The sequence below is a fragment of the Bidens hawaiensis genome, unplaced genomic scaffold (genome assembly GCF_021521415.1).
Source record: "Bidens hawaiensis isolate Kalapana, Puna unplaced genomic scaffold, B.hawaiensis_p1.1 tig00005162_1, whole genome shotgun sequence".
In the NCBI taxonomy this organism is placed as follows: domain Eukaryota; kingdom Viridiplantae; phylum Streptophyta; class Magnoliopsida; order Asterales; family Asteraceae; genus Bidens; species Bidens hawaiensis.
Window position 1 is genome coordinate 134,937 of NW_027491330.1, and position 18,347 is coordinate 153,283.

At 35.2% G+C, this 18,347-nt stretch overlaps 2 protein-coding genes across 2 annotated transcripts; one reads left to right on the forward strand and one right to left on the reverse strand.

The window, feature by feature from the left end:
- The first annotated feature begins 1,390 nt into the window (after positions 1-1,390).
- LOC143629124 (uncharacterized) lies at positions 1,391-3,085 on the forward strand. The gene is made up of 5 exons (XM_077098480.1): positions 1,391-1,549; positions 2,138-2,272; positions 2,366-2,403; positions 2,502-2,568; positions 2,674-3,085. The coding sequence occupies exons 1-5, from the start codon at positions 1,391-1,393 to the stop codon at positions 2,983-2,985; spliced, it is 711 nt and encodes a 236-aa protein (XP_076954595.1). The 3' UTR covers positions 2,986-3,085.
- An 804-nt stretch (positions 3,086-3,889) lies between these two features.
- LOC143629145 (ABC transporter D family member 2, chloroplastic-like) lies at positions 3,890-8,174 on the reverse strand. The gene is made up of 10 exons (XM_077098494.1): positions 7,890-8,174; positions 7,632-7,827; positions 6,393-6,460; positions 5,904-6,230; positions 5,659-5,823; positions 5,338-5,566; positions 5,025-5,254; positions 4,659-4,929; positions 4,314-4,585; positions 3,890-4,234 (listed from the first exon to the last, which is right to left on the reverse strand). Exons 1-10 carry the CDS (start codon positions 8,130-8,132, stop codon positions 4,082-4,084), a joined length of 2,154 nt encoding a protein of 717 aa, XP_076954609.1. The 5' UTR covers positions 8,133-8,174; the 3' UTR covers positions 3,890-4,081.
- Between the last annotated feature and the right edge of the window lie 10,173 nt (positions 8,175-18,347).

Below are 18,347 nucleotides of genomic sequence, written 5' to 3' on the forward strand. Positions count from 1 at the left end.
AACATCTAAGGCTTCTAGAAACATGTAAAAAAGGTCAAGTTAAGTGGACAGTTTTCATTATTTCCACTTATTTTATTTGATATTATCAATGTTTTGAATCTATAGGCCAACTGTTGTAGCGTGTCCATCTTGTGTTGACAACGTATGAATTTTGGACAAGTGATATTCTCATTTGACTTAAACTTTTGGTTCATAGATAGGAGGTTCATTGAAGTATGGTTGCCGCTTTTAATCGAAACCTAAAACCTGACCCTGAGAAAACCCAAACCTGTACTCGAACTAAGTTGGCCCAAAAAAACCCGAACTTAAACAAAATTAGTTTGGGTTGGTTCTTGGGTTTAATTTCTAAGTTTAGAGTAAACCCATTAGACTACATAAAGGAAACTTACCTTATCACGTATCTTTAGTAACAGATAGATGCATGACTAGATACTTGAAAATGACATAGTGTAACCCATTGTCTAACTTTAAAATCTCTCTAAAATGGATTTGGCTTTGATGTTTGAAACTAACACTTAATGTATTCATGTAACATTGCTGATAAATTAAAAATATGTGTTTTGTTTTTTTAGGCCAAACACCTCAAATCACATGAATGGTCATCAGGATAAGATCAAATCACTTGTGTAAAAAACTCATTTTGTACATGTAGACTTAATAAATTTTCTACACAGTGTTATGATTTCAATTAACAGCATATACTTTTGCACTGCATTATTTGACAACTCTAATTTGATCTTTAACCCTTCTTAAAACTTCCATTTCATGGTTGATATCTAAATGAAAATTTTAAGAACATGTTAAAAGAGAAAATGGTAATAAGATTTCTATAATAATCATTTTTATGATTGATCACTAATGAGTTGATAGTGGAGTAATAAGAGAAAGACTTAGTGTTTTATGTGAACCATGTTCAGTTTCTACTTCAACATTTAGTTTCAGCGGCGCTAGGTTGATGATGGAAAACTACACGAGTATGTGACGTTCACTAGTTAAATCATTGAACTAAACGAGTTTTATCTCACCGCACTATCGTGTCTTTGAGTGAGTGTTCACGGGCGTTGGTCTTAGGTGACGGTTTTTCCGAATTAAAAGGTGAATGTATCCCGATACGATGAATTTAGCAATTACCCAATTTAATGGATTCGTTGGTCGTTATAATAATAATAATAATAATAATAATAATGTGAATTTTGTTCAACTGTAATTACACAAGTAGATGTAACCAACCAATTGTGAGCCAAGCCGAGAAAACAAAGTGACAAAGGATAATCTTATTCCTCCGTCTACGTACCACCTAATTAATTAATAAGCTCGCCGGCCGGCCAAAGCTACCTGCCATAAATATAAATATAAATCAAACAATTTCACCGGAAAACCATCGGTGGTCATGTTGCTTACTACTTCTTCTAGATTATTATTATTATTACACTCATCCACAACTCAAATCAATTACGAGTCTACTCGTAGAAGAAGACGACCAAATCTGAAAGTTTGTTCAACGCTCAGAATTGGAACAGATGCAATCGTTGAATTAGCTCACAATAAGGTAGGCAGCTTATTATTATATGTTTCATTGTCATCCTAATTGATAGGCTTTCAACAATGCTAACTGTTGACTTTATTCTAACTTATTATATTGCTCACTAATTCCATTCGAATTCGGTTTTTCGACTCGAAATTAGAATTATGCATTTGAGAGAGAACTACAAAAGAGCTTTTAATAAGTTCGCACATTTGATATTCAATATAATGATCAACCTAATAAACAATTAAACGAAATGTGTAAGTATCCAGAATCACTAATCTAGTGATCGCCTTTAAGCGTTTGTATTTTATTTCTTGTTTCTTATTTCGCTTAATGGTTTGTAATTTGATTTTGATATCTGGAGAAATTTGTCAACTAGGGATGTTCAGTGTTCGAATTCAACCCGGAAACCTTGGAAATTCGATTCGACTTCAGTAATCGAATTCGAATCCACCCTTAAATTTTCGAATCGAACAGAGTAGTGGAATTTCGATTCAAATTTCGAATAATTCGAGTGTTGGAAATTCGAGGTTTAAGAGCAAGTTGAACAGATAAATAAAGAGAAACTCACGGAAAATTGATAAAATCCTTTGATTTTGTTTTTTGTAGGTGTTGATAGCAGCAACATTATGTGCAGCAGCCGGACAATTAGCGAAACCTTTTACTGCTTCCGTTTTGTATAAGAGAGAATTCGATCCAAAAGCTGCAGTTTCAGCCGGAGGCTTTCCTTCAACCCATTCTTCCGTAACATTTCCTTCTACAACATTCATTTTCATTCATTGTTTTCGTGTTTAATGACTTGTTTTCTTAGATTCCACGTGTTTTAATCATTTGCAGGCTGCTGTGGCTACTGCAATGTCTATTGGTCTGGAAAGGTTTAATTTCATGTGAAGAAAATCATTTCAGTTATGTTTTGTCTGGTGTCGGTATGAATACACAGGAAACAAATGTCTGAGATTTGATGATATTGCAGGGGTTTCTCGGATTCGATTTTTGGATTAGCGGTCGTCTATGCAGCTCTTACCATGTATGATGCACAGGTATTAATTCAGCTACCTTTTAAGGTTTATTATTTATAATCATGGCATCATGCAATGTTTATCAACACGAAAACAGAAACTTATATAGAAAGTTATGGTTTGCAGGGTGTTAGAAGGGAAGTGGGAGTTCATGCAAGAACATTAAATAAAGCATTAACCAAAAAGAAACCGAGCGCATACGCGTCATCTGATTACAACCGTTTAATTGGATCTTCATCTAGAAAACCGTTATCGAGTTCAGAATCAGACAATAACTCTGTCATGTTGGAAAAGAGAGTGACCTCGTTAACAGATGATATCGAAAATAGTGGTCCGGTTTCTGGTCAACTGAAAGAGTCGATTGGTCACACTGAAATTGAAGTTGCAGCAGGTGCTTTGCTGGGAGTACTTGCAAGCTTAGTAGTCTATTCTTTTTGATACGTTTTTGAGTATTTTAGGTACATTGATCTACCAAAGTTATAGTTAACATTATTTATAATGTTTTATACAGCGTTTAATCAAGTCCGGTTTCCTATTTTCATACTTCAGTTAACTCAGTTATAATTGACAACTGATTATTGATAAATTTGATTCAGAATCTTACTTTACATCTTCCCTTAAGCCCCCCTAAGATTACAAGAAAAACGTGGGCCAGTAACTAATTGTGCTGATACATTGCACATACAAATGTACAATACGTTGTGCATGTGTGTGTGTGTGTGTGTGTACGTGTGTTTATTCTCAACCATACCTATAAGTTTGAAACAATAGGGCGAGGAAATCCAAGCTCAAGAATCATGACAGTTACAAATACAACAGGCTGCAATGCCTTACAAGCACAAGGATGTACAAATATTGAATGGGGTGTTGGTGCAAAAGTGCAATACAATAACTATTTTAAACCAATACGCTTTGCTCTTATCACACTACAATGACTCAACGAGGAAACGTCAGACTAATCACACTCCTACAGTAGTGTCACAGCATTAGCGCCGCAATGTTGTACATATCACACCCCTATATGGCTATATGTAGTTGGTAACTCACATGCCCAGAGTAAAGGTGACTATTCTAGACAATAAGGCTATCAAAATGAAGCATAGGGTGTGCACATCTAAGAGTGAGGCGCACTTAGAAGATTAAGTACCGCAAATTTTGTTTTGAACGGCAAACTTTTTACTTCCCGGGACTTTAACCTAGGACCTTTAGGTCTTTAAGAGGCTTTGCCCAACCCCAGGACAAGTATTACAATTAACACGAGACTGACTTTTTATCTATTGATAATTGGTATAAAGGAAACAAAATGAGGTCAAACTCTCTTGATTCAAATTTCAACCACAAGTTCAACAGGGGTAAAACATCTATATAATGTCACCAATGTCATGACCACCATGGAACCCAACCCATTACATGCTACACATAATTCAAAAACATGGTAAGTCATTGTTCGACCCTGCACCCACGACACCTTACAATCGAGGTTTATAGGGTTTGAGTTCAAATATACCGTTCAAGAATCAAGGTCCAATCCTTCTCACAAGGGTTCTATGCACCAATTCAGGTTATTAGAGTCCAAATCCATGGGCGAGATCCGCAAGGCCTTTTTGTGAAACTTCCTGAGGCTTGTTCGGTGCCCAATACTTATATATGTGATTCCCGCTGCGTTGATTTTATCATACAAGAGAGCCTGCAAATACACCACCCATTTAAGGACATATTTTCACAATTTCAACTGTAATATTATTAATCAAAAGGTAGTGAAGTACCTCGTTTGCTTCATCTAAAGCACTGGTGGATTCATCCAAAAGAACCAGGTCTGGTTTAGAAAGTAACAAGCGTGCAAACGCGAGCCGTTGCTGCTCACCGAGAGAAAGAACACTGGACCATTCATTGGTTGTATCAAGACCACTGAACCGTGACAACAAGTACCCAAGTTGCACATCTTCTAAAGCTTTTATTAACTCGTCTGTATTAGGCTGCAATGATTGTGCCCCAACGACTTCAGACGTTGATGCATCTTCAAGAACAGGAAACGAGCCTGCAAAATCATGTCAGCATAAGAACAGAACACATATTTATGGAAACTTAAACATGATATTATGATTGCATACCAGTTGATTTAGAGTTGGAAACTGAAACATCAGGCCATGTGGGATACAGCAACTGTTGTCTAAGAGTTCCTAAAACCATATACGGCCTTTGGGGAAGGAAAAACACGCCTTTGAAGTCGCGGTATTTTGATTTTTTATCAATATTATTAGTTTCACCCACCATCTCTGGTGTATGTTTAGCAAAAAATGCAATCTTTCCAGTGCCCGTACGCCAAAGACCAGCAATAGCTCTTAACAAAGAAGTTTTCCCACTTCCACTTGGTCCAGTAATCTGCCATTGATTTATTATATAATTATATATAATTTCACAAACTGAAGAAAAGGTCAACTATGAAGTTGACTGTGAGGTTAAAGAAGTTTGCTAACCAGCAAATGCTCATTGTTGCTGACCGTCAGTGACAAATCTTTAATAAGTAGGGCTTTGGTTGTCGGAGTTAAAACAGTCAAATTTTCAATTTCTAGCAACTTTTGTGCATCTAAAGAACTCTTGGGCTGAAAGGTTGAATCATTAACATTGATATACGTCAGTTTAATCTCCTCCAAAGATTCTACAGGATCACTGGAACTGGTGTTGTCCAAAATATCATCAAATTCCCCTGCATATGATCATTTGAAACTTATGGCTCAAATTTTGAATTAATTATTAATACATGACTAGAACTAGATATGAAGGATGTACCTAGACGATCAATGACTGCGGAAAAGGCACTTATAGCCTGAAACTGATACACAATGAGAGAAAAATCTCCAAGAATATGATTAAAAGCTGACACAGACTGATTTATGACACCAAATTCAATCTTCCCGGAGAAATACATAGGTGCAACAACTGCAGCAGGAAGAATCTGAATCAGGTAGCGATAACCATTGGTGAAAAACTCCAGGTTTCTTGAAGATATCAACAATTGCTGCAAGTTTACATAAAAGTGAAGCATTAAAAATGATAAAAGAAAATGCAAATGTGTTACAAGTGATGCTGCAAGTTAACTAGGATTCATACAGTTAAATTCTCAAAAGCATTTCTGAAACGCTGCAAAAGGAGTTTGATTTCATTCTCCTCGCCACCATAAAACGCAATTGACTCAGCATTTTCTCGAATACGTACAAGCCCATAACGGAAATCTGCTTCCATTTTCTCTTGCATGAAATTTAAGTTAACCAGCCCCTAAAATAGTACATCATAAGTTTAATAATGGAAATCTAATAAGTTTGCAACCAGCCTCATTCCCATAAATGAAATCTCACCTTTCCAAGGAAAATGCTAATGGCGGTTCCACCAATTGAATATACTAAAAGAACAACAAAAAGAGGCGGATATATGCCAAACAATATGTTGCTGAAAGATATCAAATCCACCATAGCATTGAAGAGAGTTAAAGAGAATGAGAGTGATGTTCCAGTGAAAGAACTCAGATCATCAACAATACGTTGATCTGGATTATCAATAATCGATTGAGACTGTATCTGGTAAAATGTTTGGTTCTTTAGATACCGTTCCATATAATAGTTAGTCATCCAAGATCTCCACCTCAAAGCAAGAGTTTCTCTTGCATAATCTCTAATCACAAAAATCTACAAAATCCATACAACGAGTAAGACTAAAAGCTAAACCATATCAGGCAGTAATCTTAGGATAACTTGCATCACTCTAAATGCAAAAATTCCACCATGATTTTCCACCTAATTGAAGTAGACAGTTGAGTAATACCTAAAAGAATGCAGCAATGTGCTCACCGGAATTCCACCAGCAAAAGCAGCAAGGTAGTACGTTAATTGTGTGGTGAACTGTTCTTGGTCTTTGTCTAGCACAATAAATGGAATTAATAAATTAGCATACTCACTAGGGGAGCAAACGAGCAGAGCCATTCACAAGCTACTCAAATTCGAATCGATAAAAAGCTCCAAACGAGCTTATGAAGCCCGAGCCTCAGATAAGGCTTGTTTACTTATCGAGCCTGAGCTCAAGCCGTTTATGGGAAGATCGTTTAGGCTCGTTAAACCTTAACGAGCCTAGTGTATTTCTAAGTTTTAACTTTTTTGGACATAAATATATTAATTTCACACTACAAAGACGAGCTTGAGCCGAGCTTTGGCTCGTTTAAAGTACTGCACACGAGCTGAACCCGAGCTTAGACTTGATTAAGGTTTTTCTCAAAATATATAAAAATAATTATAATTATAATTATAAAATGTATATAAATTAATTAATTAATAAGTAATAAACAAGCCGTGCTCGAGCTTGATAAAACGACTCACGAACCAAGCTCGAGCCTCAAATAAGGCTTGCTTAGTTATCAAGCCTGAGCTCGAGCCTTGTATGGGAAGATCATCTAGGCTCGTCAAGGCTTAACGAGCCTAGTGTATTTTTAAGTTTTAATTTTGTCGAACACATGTATGAATTTCACACTACAAAGCTGAACTCGAGTCAAGATTAGGCTCGTTTAACGTACTGCACACGAGCTTAGGCTCGTTTAAGGTTTATCTCAAGATATAAAAAAATAATTATAATTATAAATGAATATAAATTAATTAATAAGTAATAAATCGGAGCTCGAGCTTGAAAAATGACTCATGAGCCGAGCTTGAGCCTCAAATAAAGCTCGTTTAGTTATCGAGCTTGAGCTCGAGCCTTGTAAGGGCCTAGCGTATTTTAAGTTTTAACTCTTTTAAACTTCTATGTATTAACTCCACATTGCACAGCCGAGCTTTGGCTCGTTTAAGCACTACACACGAGCTCAAGCCGAGCTTAGACTTGTTTAAGGTTTTTCTCAGAAAATAAAAAATTATTAAAAATGTATATAATAAAATAATTAACAAATAATAAGCATGCCGAGCTCTAGCATGAGAAAACAACTCCCGAGCCAAACTCGAGCTCTCTAAGTCGAAATGAGCCAAGCTCAGGCTCCGTTTACACTCTTAAACTTCCTACTCATATATGAATAATCAAGTAGTAGAGTGAATTTGAGTACTTACTAGCTAAGGCATTATAGAAATCACGACCTAGAAAATTGAAACCAACACTAATTCCAGTAGTTCCTAGAGTTAGGGCAAACACAGACGCCAATTGAATTCTCGCCTGAACCTTATCGTCTGAAAACCAGTACGGAGCTGCCACTTTATAAAACCTCCCGAATAACGTCGGTAAATTCGGTCCTCTTCTCGGCACATTCTAAAATAAATAAATAATAATAAGTGTAAATAATAATAATAATAATAATAATAATAACCTACCTCTTGTGATTTAGCCGATTGTTGAGTGGCCGGTGGATCTGCCGGAGTAGTTGAAGAAGATGATGACCGCGGTGGGAAGTTGTTGTTTCTGCGTTTCATTTGGAGTGATTGAAAGTTGTTGCGAGTGAAGAAGAAGATGTGGCGAGTGTTGTTGTAATTGTAACCGCTGCCGTTAGGGTTGTTGTAACTGATTGATGCTGTTACGTTTACGTTACGGGAACAAGTAATGAGGAGTTGTGTCATGCTTCTTCCGGTGAGGATTTGCGAGTGCGGTTACGGACGGTTTGTTTTTGGAAAGAAAGAAAGAAAGAAAAAGAAATTATTATCCACAAACAAAGGAAATAAAATATAAGGCTTGTTTATACTCCACATCGTGTACTAACTATTCAAAGTGTTTGGTCTTGGTAAAGCTTCATGCTCTTAGCTTTCACACGTTGGATGATATTACTCCCAACTAACGATTTGTCTCTCATCACTCCCAACTTGTAACATGTTTTCTTCTGTCACTCCCGAACTTAACGAAGTTAGTTTTTTTGCTGACGTGGCACGTTTTTGCTGATTTGGCATTCATACGTGGCATTTTTATACACATGGCATGAGAATATTAATAATATAAATATAATATATTATTGTAAGCTTGTGTAAGGGGTTATTCACATCCTTAGGTCGCCGGAAAACCTCCATCAAACAAAATGGAGTTATCCCCATCAAATAGGTTCCCGGAAACCTCCATTCCTCACCGGATTTCACCTCAGCGAGCACCATGGTCTGCACCCAATCTTTCACTTTGACCCAAAAACCTTAAACGACATCCACCGATCTACCAAACCCTAGCGAATCTCCATCGATCTCCACTTCCCTTTAATTGTACTAGTCCGGCAGTTTACAACTCGGGTTTGGGGTGGTAGTTACATACCCTGATTTCATTTAAATGGCAAACCCACCATCGATTTCAACCAAGAAACCCACCAAATTCGCTGGAAAATCGATTTGTCGTTTCAATCGACTAGAAGTATCTCTGATTTTTTTGGTTATAGGGTTTTTTCTTGTTTGTGAACAACTTATTTTTTTGGGGGGTTGAGAACCGTGGTGGATTAGGGGTGGAATAGTGGTGGCACTGGTGTTGTTTGGTGGGTGGAAGAGTGGTGACACTGGTGTTGTTTGGTGGTGTTGGCCGACTTGGGTGGTGAGTGGATAATATATATACTATATATTATATAATAAGATATATAATATTTATATTATTAATATTCTCATGCCATGTATGTAAAAATGCCACATATGAATGCCAAATCAGCAAAAATATGCCACGTCAGCAAAAAAACTAACGGGGTTAGGGTTCTTTAAGTTCGGGAGTGACAGAAGAAAACATGTTACAAGTTGGGAGTGGTGAGAGACAAATCGTTAGTTGAAAGTGATATCATCCAGTGAGTGAAAACTGAGAGTATTAAAAACCAATATTCCTATAAAAAAATATAATTATACATTATAATACATACATGCTCCTTTAATCCCTTGGACAATGCATAGTTAAAACTAGGCAAACACAAATATTTTACATCATGTGATGCTTAGTCAACATTTCAAAGTTAAAAAAAAACAAGTGTAGTGGAAAATGTTCATAACTCCCCCACAATCATTATTTTATTCCTCCACTCTCTCTCTCACACAACTCTCCTCGAAACATTGGGCCCTTGCAAGCTATGTACATAACGCCACCAAAATGCCCGCTCAAAACGCCGCCCATAATGCCTGGGTCAGTGTTCCCAGGTATTATGGCTTCAAAACGCCACAATAAAGCCATCAGTACGGATGGTCTTAGGTTGTTTACTATGGCCCTCTTCACATCATCGCCACGTCCTTGCCACGTAAGAAATGAGGCTTCGCAGCCCTTTTCCATAACGTCCCGCTGTGGTTTAATGCTTCTTAAACGCCCCAATATATATATACATATGTAAATATATGTGTGTGTGTGTGAGAGAGAGAGAGAGTAAAACGTTTGATGGCGTCGGTTGTTCCAAACCACGCTTTCATCCATTAATGCCTCTCTCTCACAAATTTTAAAGAGGTGCATCTAAATCAAAATTTGCATATTTTTTAGTTTACACTAAGGAATTTAACATTTGCATATAGGTAGTTATAAATTTCCCATTTGGCAAATACTAAATGTGATTACTATATAATGGTTATATTTTTACAAGTTTGACTTAAAAGTATGAAGTCATTATCACACCCCATACTCAAGGCATGACGTGATTGGGTTTTTTGTTTACGCTTCACCTACACAACTAAAGATTTCTAAAACATTATCTATTTAATTACACTGCAGAATACTTTATAGATAACATCTTATATGGACTAGTTAAAACGTTATATATTTGACGCTTTTTCACTATTATGGAATGTCTCATTTCCTTTGTCAAATGATCCGGCGATGTTGTGTGCTAGAACAACCTTAAACACGTACAAGATTACGACTCTATATTTAAATTTAAACCATATCTCTTTCTAATTTAAACAATACAAAACGATTACAATAAAGTGCTATTGTTTGCAAATAAAGATTATCCTAGTTAGTTGACGTTTCAAGACCAACCACTTACCCTTGTTATGGAATATAGAATTTCCGAGTCCACACACTCGTTACAATAAAGTTTTCAGATTTAAAAGCTTTAGTTTATGAAATATGTTTTATCAAAACTCTTTCAAAAACTCACGTAATTGTATCAATTAATTCATCACCTTTACCCCGTCACATAAAACTTCATCTAGATAAACTCATCTATATAAACATTGTTATATGGACTTATACCAATCATTGGCGGACCTAGTGCCACCTTACGGGGTCGGCTGACCGTGTGGAAAAAAAATAATTAGTATCCATATAAAATATATATAGTTATATTATGTCTCTAACCCTAAATTCCATTATCAGTATCCAACCGTCATCTGCCTCTCAGCTATCATCCATTCATCCCATCACCGCCATCATCCCTTCGCCGACCATCATCCATCCCCGGCCATCATCCGTCGGCCATCAGTCCATCATCCCTCTCTCCAGCCATCAGTCCATCATCCCTCCCTCCGGCCATCAGTCCATCATCCCTCTCCAACCATCTTCAGCGCCTCTCCGGCTATCAGTCCATCATCCCTCTCGGACCATCTTCAGCGCCTCTCCAGCCATCAGTCCATCATCCGTCGCCGACCATCAGCGTCTCAGCGCCTCTCCGGACATCACCTTACTTAGTACTTGGTAAGTTATTTTGCGGTTAGATTCATATTATTGTTTTATTGCAATTTATGAATGATGTTAATTTTCATGATACACATAAATCTAATCTACATATTAAGTATTGAACCGAATTATAGGGTTGTTTCAATTAGTTATTTGGTTTTGAACTTTGATTGCTCACATTTGTTAGTATTTACTATTTAGGTAATTATGAGGGACCCATAAAAGAAGGTGGAAAAGGCGATGGATAAGAAAGCCAAAACAACGGTATCTTTGTTTATTAAACAATACTTATTTTGGTTCAAGTTTGGTTTTATATTTGTGTAACTTTATGTATTTTTTTCTTTATTAATTCTAGACGGATAATGATTCTGTCAAAGTTGATTTAGAATATGACCCCTCGATGGATATGAATGTGGATGATGAGGTTCACTCGGTGGAAGAAGAAGATATAAACGATATTAAATCAGGGTCAAAGAGAAAACAAAACAAAGAAAAGAGAGATCTCATATGTGGAATTACTTCATTAAACACACTAAGAAAAAAGGGTTCCAACCGAGTATAAGAAATGCCATCATATTATGATATATGATAGTGGCCAAGGTACGGGTAATCATACAAAACACATAAAAAGCTCCTTTGGTTCTACATATAAAGGTGTTGGTCAAATGCTTTTGCATAGTGACATGAAGTTAAAGTCGTCGTCTTTTTATAACAATACGTTTCATGAGATTATTATAGATACTATTGTGATGCATGAATTACCTTTGTCATTTGTTGAGTATAAGGCCTTTAAAGATTTGTTTAAGTACGTACTTGCAACACGATGTGAATATTTCCTCTAGAAATACCGTAAAATTTGATTTAGTGCAAAAGTTTAAGAGAGAAAAAGAAAAGATGAAAGTCATTCTTATGGAATCACCTGGGAGGTTATGCTTAACTGGAGTTTTGTGGACTTCTATTACTACCTACTGATGGGTATTTAGAAATTACAGTTCATTATATTGATAAAAATTGAGTTTTGCACAAGAGAGTTTTATCATTTTTTTTTCATGCCACCACCTCATACTGGTGTTGCCAAATGTGAAAAGATGTTTTCTATTCTAGTATAGCGGGGTATAGAAAAAAAATATGTAGTGTGACGATAGATAATGCATCTTTTAACGATGCTTTCATTAGGCTTCTAAGAGAACAATTGATTACAAAATCACCACTTGTTTCTAAGGGTGTTTTTTTTTTCACTTGAGATGTTGTGCCCATATTTTGAACTTGATTATGTAAGTTGGGTTAAAGGATATTAATGATTGTGTTTACAAAGTAAGAGAGAGTATCAAGTATGTGTGAAAGGTTCACAACAAAGGAAGAAATTTTTTTTGGAGTGTGTTGAGTTGTGTTCAATTAAAAAACAAAAGAGGTTAAGGCAAGATGTTGTTACCAAGTGGAATTCCACATTGTTAATGTTTGATGGTGCTCTTTATTATCGATATGTATTTAGCCATTTAGAATTGAGTGATTCTAATTATAAGGAATGCCCAATTGCATCAGAGTGGGATAGAATTGAAAAGATATGTTCTTTTCTTAAAGTATCTTATGATGTGAAAAATGTTTTTTCGGGTACCAAATATTCAACTGCAAACTTGTACTATCCACGTGTTTTTTTTGGCTTATTTGACTTTGTATGATAGGATGAATTCTAAAGATAAGTATATAAAAAATATGACAAACTTGATGATGGGGAAGTTTCAGAAATATTGGTCTAATTTTAGTCTTACATTAGCCGTGGCTGTAGTGTTGGATCCAAGATACAAGTTGCATTTTATCAATTGGAATTATTCAAAAGTTATGGAGAGGAAAGTAGTGAATATATACATGCTAATAAGTTATTTCATTCTACTTTCCATGAATATGCCATTGCCATGTTAAATGTGGGTGAGGATACAAGGGATGAGCCAACAACCTACTTTAGATGGTAGCAAAGGTGTTAAGGACACAACTGGTGTTTCAACATGTGGAGTGAGTGCAAGACTTAAGGTAATTTTTATGTTTGTTCATTTATTTGTTTTATGTATATTTTATTTTAATTATTAACTAACTAATTTTTTTATAAATGTTTTAGGATTTTGAAAAATTTCAAAGTAAAGATTTACAACTAACCAAAAGTCAGAACTGAAATTGTACTTAGAGGAGTCAAGAGTTGATAGGAACATACCACTTGATGTGTTGGCTTTTTGGAAAGCGAATGGGTTCAAATATCCCATACTAGCGAGGATGGCAAGAGACTTTTTGACTATTCCGGTATCTACTGTGGCATCGGAGTCGACATTTAGTGCAAGTGGAAAAGTGATTACCGAACATCGAGGCTCTAATATGAACAAAGATTGGTTAAATGGAGATTTTTGTAATGTCTATCTTGGCTTGATTTTTATAATTTTTATACATGGTATTATATTAATTTTATGATGTATATGTTTGTTTGTACTTTGTCGGTTCTAACAAAGTTAGTGTAGAAGAGCTCACTGAAGATATAATGCCGCTTGACATTATTTGTGAATCAAATGCTTCTACACTAACTTTATTAGAACCTGTAAAGTACAAACAAACATATACGTTATAAAATTAATATAATATCATTATAAAACTTATAAAAATCATATGAAAATAGACATTACAAAAATCTCCATGTAACCAATCTTTTGTGCATATTAGAGCGTCAACGGTAGCTTTACTAAGTGAACTTCGATGTTCGGTAATCACTCTTCCACTTGCACTAAATGTCGACTCCGATGCCACAGTAGATACTGGAATAGTCAAAAAGTCTTTTGCCATCCTCGCTAGGCTCGGAGATATGAACTCATTGACTTTCCAAAAAGCCAACAAATCAAGTGGTAAGTTCCTATCAAGTCTTGACTCCTCTAAGTACAATTGCAGTTCTGACTTTTGGTTAGTTGTAAAATCTTTGCTTCGAAATTTATCAAAATCCCAAAACATATTAATAAAAAAATTAGTTAGTTAATAATTAAAAGACAATATACATAAAACAAATAAATGACCAAACATAAAAGTTACCTTAAGTCTTGCACTCACTCCATATGTTGAAACACCACTTGTGTCGTTAACACCTTTGCTACCATCTGAAGTAGGCGTTGACTCGTCCCTTGTATCTTCACCCACATTTAACATGGCAATGGCATATTCATGAAAAGTAGAATGCAATAACTAATCAACATACTAATTCACTACTTTCCTCTCCATCAACTTTTGAATAACTCCAATCGATTAAATGCAACTTGTATCTAGGATTCAATACCACAACCATGGCTAATTTAAGACTAAAATCATGCCAATATTTCTGATACTTCCTCATCATAAATTTTGCCAAATTTTTTATATACTTATCTTCAGAATTCACCCCATCATACAAAGTCAAATAAGCCAAAAATGCATATGGATAGTACAAGTTTGCAGTCGGATATTTGGTACCTAAAAAAATATTTGTCACATCATAAAATACTTCAAGAAAACATTGGAAATTCCTTATAATTAGAATCACTCAATTCTAAATGGCTAAATGCACGTCGATAATAAAGAGCACCATCAAGCATTAAAAATGTGAAATTCCACTTAGTAACAACATCTTGCCTTAACCCCTTTTGTTTTTTAATTGAACACAACTCAACAAATTTCAAAAAAACATTTCCTTCCTTTGTTGTGAACCTTTCACATACTTGATACTCTCTCTTACCTTGTAAACACAATCATCAATTTCCTTTAACCCAACTTGCACAATCAAGTTCAAAATATGGACATAACATCTCAAGTGAAAAAAACCACCCTTAGAAACAAGTGGTGATTTTATAATCAATTGTTCTCTTAGAAGCCTAATGAAAACATAATTAGAAGATGCATTATCCAACGTCACACTAATTGTTTTTTCTATACTCCACTCTACTAGAATAGAAAATACCTTTTCACATATGGCAACACCAGTATGAGGTGGTGGCATGAAAGAAAATGATAAAACTTTCTTTTGCAAACCCCATTGTTTATCAATATAATGAACTGTAATTGCTAAATACCCGTAAGTAGTAATAGAAGTCCATAAATCTCCAGTTAAGCACCTCCTAGGTGATTCCATAAGAATGACTTTTATCTTTTCTTTTTCTCTCTTAAACTTTTGCACTAAATCATATTTTACGGTATTTCCGGAGGGAGTATTCACATCGGGTTGAAAGTACTTAAACAAATCTCTAAAGGCCTTATACTCAGCAAATGACAAAGAAAATTCATGCATCAAAATAGCATCTATAACCATCTCATGAAACGTATTGTTAGAAAAAAGAATAAGACTTTAACTTCATGTCACTATTTAACAGCATTTGACCAACATCTTTATACGTTGAAAAAAAAACAGCTTTTTATGTGTTTTGTATGATTACACGTACCTTGGCCACTATCATATATCATAATATGATGGCATTTCTTGCACTCGGTTGGAACCCTTTTCCTACTTTTTTCTTAGTGTGTTTAATGAAGTAATTCCACTTATGAGATCTCTCTTTTCTTTCTTTTTTGTTTTCTCTTTGACCTTGATTTACTATCCTTTATATCTTCTTTCTCCACCGAGTGAACCTCATCATCCACATCCATATCCATTGAGAAGTCATATTTTAAATCAACTTTGATAGAATCACTCTCCGTCTAGAATTAGTAATGAAAAAAATACATAAAGTTACACAAAAATAAAACCAAACTTGAACCAAAATAAGTATAGTTGAATCAACAAACATACCATTGTTTTGGCTTTCTTATCCTTTGCCTTTTCCATCTTCTTTTGTGGGTCACTCATAATTACATAAATAGTATATACTAACAAATGTGAGCAATCAAAAGTTCAAAACTAAATAACAAATTGAAGCAGCTGTAGAATTCACATCAATACTTAATAGTTAGATTAGATCTATGTGTATCATGAAATTAATCTCATTCCTAAACTGCAACAAAACAATAATTTGAAGCTAAACGCAAAATAACTTACTAAGTACTAAGTAGGCTGATGTCCGGAGAGGTGTTGAGCTACTGATGGCCGTCGACGGATGATGGACTGATGGTTGGAGAGGCGCTGAAGATGGTCTGAGATGGATGATGGACTAATGGTTGGAGAGGCGCTAAAGATGGTCGGAGAGGGATGATGGACTGATGGTCGGAGACAGATGATGGCCGGAGAGGGATGATGCCTGAGAGGGATGATGGCCGTCGACAGATGATGCCGAAGAGGGATGATCGTGAGAGGATGAATGGATGATGGCTGAGAGGAAGATGACGACTGACGGCTGGATGATAACTGAGAATGGAATTTAGGGTTAGGGATATAATATAACTATATATATATATAATTTTAAAAATAACTATGTATAAACATGTACCTAACAGGTAAAAAGGTATTATACCTGTTTAGACACGAAAATTAACAGGTAAATTCGTGTCTACCTGGTTAGTACACGAAACTTGTTACCGCCTTACCTGCTACTTGTTAAAGTCGTGTAGGCATGTGTCACATATTCGTGTCTCGTGTAAAAATTGTCAGCCCTAACTGATACCAATTATTTGATTACATATGATACCTCACATAAATTCATGTATTCAAAACAAGTTCAAATAAACTTATGTAACTCCACTTACGTGTCCTAAATTAATAATAGCAGAAGAGCTCGCGCGTTGCGGCGGGGACATGAAGGGAATTTGGTATGTAACTGTTTGGTTCATGATTGCCATGGTTGGTTTCTGTATTCTATGTCAATTTTGTTTAATATAAAATAGTTGTGCAGCAACAATGTATCTAATATTATTTAGAGCTATCTGGATTCTTTGGATACACAAAAAATTGTCACAAGCTTGGTACAAATTCGCAACGGGTACTTGGTTTTAACTTTGTGAATTTCCTTTATAAGTGGTTGGTTGTTTTATCATATGTCTTTTTGTTTTTTCTTTCATATGGGCTACTTGCTCTTGTAAGTTGTTCTCTTCTTGTTTTTGATAGAGTTGGCCTTTTAAAAAAAAAAAATTTTGTTTTAAACTAATTACTAATAAAGTAATGTACCAATTCATAACTACTTTCAATGAGAGTTAACTACAAAGTGATACTTGATGTCAAATATTGATAACTTCTAATAAATAATTGTCATACAGATTGCGAAAGACATAAAACTAAATATTGTATTAATTGACTTTTAAAATTCAAACTGCACATGATAAACATATGACTCATAAAAGAGAATATACATGCTCATTACTGCCACTATAACAAGAACATGATATGCAAGTGTTGCTTCTTGAAAATCTCAGTATTTGGCATGTACATGGGCGGACGGACTTGAAGGGGAGGGGGGGTATAGACCCCCACTCAACATTTTTCAATTTATTGTATTTTGTTTAAAAAATTGTCTTTAACTTAATAGGGTCCTGTTAATTTTTTTTCCCGGCCCCCTAATTCATGCTCTTTACTTTCTGGCCCAGCTCAAGCCCAACTACATTAACCATCTTTGTTGTTTTTTCCGGTTCACACAAGGAGTAAAAGTCAATAGTGGATATTTTATAATTGCAACAAAAAAAAAATGATTTAAAACTTAACCTAAAGTTTTACTTATAAGCAAGAATATAAAAACTAAACTACAAGGTAAACTTAATAATAAGTTAGTAGCGTGCAAAAAGATGAAAGATTTGTTAACTTTGAACTCGTATGGTTCATTCTTTTGGGTTAACAAAGATGTTTTTTGGCAGTAAAGATCGTAAAGACAAATTAAACAATTGAACAAAGAACAAATTTTCTACATGCACTTTTTTTTTCTTTCAATGATTATTTTTTCCCCCACTGAATAAACTTTCTGGATCCGCCACTGGCATGTAGTCTGGACAAAGTTTTAATCAATTAACTTCATATACTTGCTTTGTTCTACATTTGGCATTTAACACATTACATGTACTCACTCTCCGGTTAGATGTGCTACACATTTCATCTCAGCGTTGTCAAACTGAAAAATAATAATGGAAGTATGGAATTGACTCTAGCAACTGACTTTGTAGAATATAATATAAATATTATAAGAGTACAAATTTTGAGTACCTTTTTAATTTGTTCAAGAAGGTGTTTATCGGATATAATGTCTTTAACAAGCTCGTAATCACCGTCCCCCTAACCGGGAAAAAATAATGGAATTTGGAAGTACAAA